The 6000-nt window shown below is 35.9% G+C and overlaps 1 protein-coding gene across 1 annotated transcript in view; it reads left to right on the top strand.

Moving 5' to 3' along the window:
• The first annotated feature begins 339 nt into the window (after window positions 1–339).
• The window catches only part of CNGB3 (cyclic nucleotide gated channel subunit beta 3), a 63499-nt gene continuing 57838 nt past the window's right edge, over window positions 340–6000 (top strand). The window contains exons 1-2 of the mRNA XM_065053936.1: window positions 340–516; window positions 3169–3244. Coding sequence (XP_064910008.1) covers window positions 364–516; window positions 3169–3244 — 229 coding nt within the window. The 5' untranslated portion in view covers window positions 340–363. The remainder of the gene's footprint in view (window positions 517–3168; window positions 3245–6000) is intronic.

Below are 6000 nucleotides of genomic sequence, written 5' to 3'. Positions count from 1 at the left end.
TAGCTGGTGATTATTGGACAATTAATGTTTTTCATTTCCTGGTTAAGCCACAGGTGTCTTTAGGACTTAAAATTTTGTTTCTATATATAAGCTGAATGCTTAATATCCAACAGATAAAAGATTAGACACTGATTTATTGTAATCAGAATGTGTTCACAGTTGAGTCTATATGTAGCGTATCTGTCAAGACTAGAAATAGCTTAGTCTACAGCATAAAACAAAAGCACGAACAGTGAGAAAAAGCTGTCACTGAAACAGACTGTGCAAGGAATTTCTTTAAGGCATTAATCAGACCTAAACCTGATTAAGTGTCTAATTGGCCTGATTACTGATGGCAAGAAAACATGTGCTATATACCTGTTCATGGTAAAAGAGTTAGAGAGGCTTCAGGAGAGCTGGGTGGACAAGATGTTTAAAAAACTAAGAGCAGTATTTTCTAGACCAAAATTATCACCCGCGGAAGCAGACTGCAAGAATGAAGATGTCCCTCCTCCACCCAAAGCATCTACAGGCCAGGTATAGATTTATCATTTGGTATAGACTCAATAATATTACCTTTGTTTAGAAAGTATTCATGTAAATAAATGCCAAAGGTTAGATTTTCAAATATACTTATTGCTCATGGTATCAATCTTTATTTAATAAAATCAAGCAAATGCCTTTATTCCCCTTATCTTTCCCACGTTTTCTTTATGAAAAAAACAGATTTCCTCCTTTTGCACATTGCTTTCCAGATAGGGCTAACCTGAAATAGTGTAAGCTTATGAGAGGTCTTGATCAGCATTGCAAATGGAGAATTAGAAATACTGGTATGGCTGCTTTTGATGTGTTGATGTTTCCCTCTTCATCTTGTTCCCTGCTGGCAGAAAATGTCAGTATATCCTTTCTGAATATTGGAATGGCATACAGGTATATATTAGCCTGCTTCCTGATAACTGTTGGAAAGGCAAAGTAATTTAGTAGCTTTTTTAAGAAGTATTTTATTTGGCTTAATTTTACTAATATAACTTCTGTAAGTCATATTAGTATACAGTTTATGTTTTTTAGTTAGTAGTTCTTTACTGTAGAAGTTAATTCATACTTTTTATTTTAATTAATGGAATAGTTTTAAAATGAGACAGAGGTTAGATACTCTTTCACTTGTTACATTTGAATTTTTATCTTTTCATGATAATGTCCTAAAGTATTTTGTTTTTTCCAGCCTCACCTAATCAAAACTTTACAATGCAAAATGACAACAATTTAGAGTTTCATCAAATAATTAGGAAAGTGAAATAAGTTCTTTAGTATTAGCCTGAGCTATTAATCTGAATTCATGCTTAATGAAACAATTGAAACTCCACCATTATAAAGTTAATTTTAACTAAGCGGAGTCTTTTAACTTATTTACAACAGTCAAGCATATACACGGACTCTGACTTAACTTCTGGGAGCCTTGATTTTCACATACAAGGTTCCATAAATTTTACGGTTGCACATAATAGTGATAAAAACATAAATGTTCATAAAATCAAATAATTTCCTATAACTGATGCTTTTCTTGAAGATCGTAGGTTCGAACAACTTCAAGAAGAGGTAAAGCATAATCCAGCCCAACTACAACTCAAATTTCACTTGTCATTATAAATGTGCAAAAAACAATTGTTTGATGTACAGGCATATCCATACTGCCATCCACACAAAACAGCAAAAGTGTCTATGTTCAATAAATTTAATATGCTGCAGATCTACAGGCGAAGTATCATTCATGCTTCTTTTAAAGTTCTGCACATCTGTTTTCTTGGGTCAATAAAACATTGTCTTAAAAGAAGAAAAATCTCGAATCTCAGCAGCTTATTTCTGTGCAGCCTGATACCTCACTTGGCAAACTGCTCTAGGGAAAAAATATATATTTAGATTTCCCTAGAGATGTGGATTATTCTTTTCACCAGAATAATTCCGTACATCAGCTCAGCACTCAGATCATATCACTATCAGCCTCCACTATTATGGATACTGTTAAGATGGAGGCAGATGAAGGGGTCAAGGATCAAGACATTTTCTGTCTGCAAGAAGATACCATCTTGAGAGAAATGAAGAAATTAACATAGAATCTGGTAACTGTAGAGCACTATTCTCACACTAATGTTCTTTTGCTATGCTATTAGGAGAAAGCCTGAAATAAAGAAAACAACCTTTACAACAAAACATCACACAAGTATCTCCAGTATGCAGAGAGGTTGATTTGGCTTTCAATTTTCATTTATATATATACAAAATATCTAATTCCATTTTTATATATATGTACATTAGAACTTAAGTGTCAGATTCTCTTTATAAAAGCAGATGGGGAAAAAACAAATACTTTCATAGGAAAAGACAACTCTCAAATTAATCTCAGAAACTCAAAGAGAAGATCACTGAGTTTGGAGAGGGGAAGAAAAGTACATGAAGACCTGAAATCTCCTACAGTCAAATAACTTTCCAAATGCTTATACTTATATCTTTCTCTGTTAGTGAGCATGAGAAACACCAGGCAAATTAATCTATCTGGGATAAAAATGCTCATGGGTTTGATTAGCACTACACTGTTACAAAGTATTGTGAACACCTAAGACTCCACGTGTATTTCTCCCTCCTTCCTCCAAGGGCCACCCTGTCAAAGCCAAGATGAACCCAGGTATACATACATGAGAACTTGGTTCACGGATCCAGTCCAGTAAGTGTGGGACAAAGTTAATTTTTTGCAGTGAAAATTGATACTGTCTCTGTATTTTGTAAAGACTGAGATATGTCACTGTGGTAAGGTAGCTCAAAACATACCAGGTCTATTAGCCCAGCAGAAGGCTGAGGAAGAAGACTAATTCAGAGATTCAGACTGCCTTGTAAGTGGCAGCACTGAACAAGTCAGCCTTGACAATGAGAAGGAGGCTTTGGGAACAGGCAGCAGCAGAATCCCAGGCCAAGTAACTGGGTTTTCACAGCAGATGTGAAGACAACAGTTTTTTATTTCAGCATCCAAGTCCTTTTGTGAACCTTGTCCAAGAACACACAGAGAACACCCAGGAAAAAGGCTTAGTGTGTCTCGACTTAACTAAATTCCTAGGAGAAAGCTGCAGCCATCAAACCATCCTTATCATTCTCAACAACAAACATCTACAGTTTCTAATCCTGTTTGATTTTTTTAAGGGTGAAAATAAGAAAACAGATGAACCACAGAAAGCAGAGGCCAATAAGAAAGAAGAACCTATAGCAAAGCAGCAAGGTCAGTAATAAGCTATTTATGAGTATTCAAAGATTATCTGGACAAAATATATATACACTATATAGGGTTGTAAATAATATCGTTCTTCCAAATGCTCTGCCAGGTGCTGATCTTATTTTTTATTTATAGAGAAGTTAAGAACTCTGAATTCCCATTGACCTCAAACCAATGATTTGCTACAGAAATACGAGCACTATCCAACAATAATAAAAGGTTACAGGCTTTCAAGCACACAGCCCCTTCATGAACTTGTCCACTTGTCTATTTCCTCTTTATTTCCTCTTAGCATACACTGACTTCTTAGAAACCTTACTTTAAAATAAGGGTATTTAGTAGCTCAAGAAAGAAAACTGCATATGCATAATGGATCTTTTGTGTATACTTCTCATATGTATTAAAAAACTACAAAGATGAGACAGAGTAAACTATCTGACATTCGAATCTTTTGTTTAACAGCCATTCAAAACTTTTTCAAAAAAAGTAAACAAACAAATAATATTTAAAAAAAAAAAAAAAAAGAAACAAGCAATGCCATTAAAAGTGATTTGCCACCACCATTCAGAAGAATTCAGAAGACATCCAGGACTAGAACATCAGAGCATAGAGCTCAGGGCAGTACTACAAGGCAAATATTTGCCTAAGCAGCTGGTTGCTGAATACAGTGGCAGCTGGTTATGGCTATTCTGTCCACCTTCCAGTAGCCAACATGTTTTGCTTATACCATAGCCAGAATGATGGCTGCAGGAATTACCAAAATAGAGGCTCAGGATGGGTGAAGTAGTAACTATTGTTGCCCATATCCCCTTTTCCCTCTCTCACAGCATCAGTAGTGCAGCTTTCTTCCATCCTCCAGCACCAGACAAAAACATCAGGCTCAGCTTTCCTGTCATCTCATGCTTTTTCTTCAAGAGAACAATTCAGGTTCATTCCACTTGAACAACAAAGCAAAGACTGAGAAATCTTCAGTTTCCTGTGATAAAGATGATTTAGGTAGAGAGGAGCAACTGGAATAAAAAAGACTACAAGGAAACTTGCATAATCCTTGTGCTTTGTGTACTCTAGCAAGTATCACAATTCTTTTCCTCATATAATGAAACTTTAAACAAAGAGCATTTAATGTAACTATCTTTCTATATAATGGATGTAGCACTAAATAAGGGAAAACTAAATCTGACATGAATTAAGCAATAAGCCAACAATGGGGAAAAAATCTGATGTTTCATGGCTTTTTAGCAATATTAAATCACAGATACTATCGCTCAACAGAATGAAGTATCATTATAGAAAATTTGTTTGTTTCCATCCAAAATCTGATCTAATTTTACAAATTAATGTAATTCATGAATCTGTATTTTGGAATACTAAACTACTCTTTTTTATCCTTTCTAAAATATATTTTAAAATGGTGTTATAGAAGGAACTACCTCATCAATGACTTTAGGAAAATATAATAAGATAGTTAGTCTCCATTTTTGTTTGGGTTTTTTTTAAATCTGTAGTTTTCTGGAAGGTGCTTCAAGTCTCATTTTCAAACAGTCACAAGACAGTTCCTCCTTTTGCATGTGGGTATTAAGGATTTAGATAGACAACAGCTATACAAGCCAGAGAACTCACACAGATATGACACCTCAGGAGAAGCTTATGAATTCCAGCACCCTGTACCTAAAGCCCTCACCATCTGAACTGAAGAAGTAACTCCATGGTCTCTGGGTGGAAAAGTGAGGCTGGCCTCAAGCTGTTCACAAGAAGGTCTAGAGGAAGACTCCTGCAAAACTTGATGAACTGTATATCAGACCTAAAACCATGTAGACAGCTGCTAGAAGAAGAAAATAAGAATGTCTGCGGTAAGCAAAGAACAAGAGACAAGAGAAAGTGTTTTGCAGTGTGTGTACAAATTCAGAGAGAATTATTAAAAGCATGGCCAGGGCTCAACCAATGCTAGTTAAGGGAGATCAGTTAAATGGAGAAGTTAAAACTACTTAGAGAAAATCCTTTCCAAGATCTCTTATTAGTTTCTCTGGTATAACCAGAATAAAATAGACCAGTAAAGCCTCTAATCACAGTCCCATTTTGCAGCTCCATAGTCTTGAAACATGAAACAATAGACTGAGTTGATCTTGTCTTCACACCTTTCTTCTCACATGGCCAAATCCAGCCATCACCTTCTCCCTTTCTCTTAGCACTTCACAAGGCAGCACGACAGTCCCAGCACAGATGAGAACTCAACAGGAGGCAAAATTGGAGCTTGTTTTGTTAAAACTTTGTTATGTACATTCCTCAGCAACACCTGGAACTTTTGGCTTCTTTGTAGGCTACTCATTGCTTCATTTCCACCTCCTCAGTTGCCCTCTCTCTCACTAGCTTGCTTTGTGATTAATTCTCTGCATAATTAGTTCACTTTCTAATTAGTTCTCTGTGTTTGGTCAGTTTGTTCCATAATGGATTCATTTTTTAAGTTATTTTTCCCTGCATTTCTTTATATACTTAATCAAGTGTGATTCACCTCATTACAGTTCATCAAGTTTTGCAGGAGTCTTCCTCTAGACCTTCTTGTGAACAGCTTGAGGCCAGCCTCACTTTTCCACCCAGAGACCATGGAGTTACTTCTTCAGTTCAGATTCACCTCATTTATCATCTCCTGTAACTGGCTGGCTATATAAATGCTTCACTTGTTTTACAACTATTGTTCAATGGCTCTGTTGGTGGTTCTGCTATTTAGAAGGCAACATCCAGCCTCTACCTACTAGCTAGTGTCT

This window comes from Columba livia, chromosome 2 (genome assembly GCF_036013475.1).
Source record: "Columba livia isolate bColLiv1 breed racing homer chromosome 2, bColLiv1.pat.W.v2, whole genome shotgun sequence".
Classification (NCBI taxonomy): Eukaryota; Metazoa; Chordata; class Aves; order Columbiformes; family Columbidae; genus Columba; species Columba livia.
Note: the sequence above shows the minus strand (reverse complement) of the source record. Positions and strands in the feature narration are given on the sequence as shown.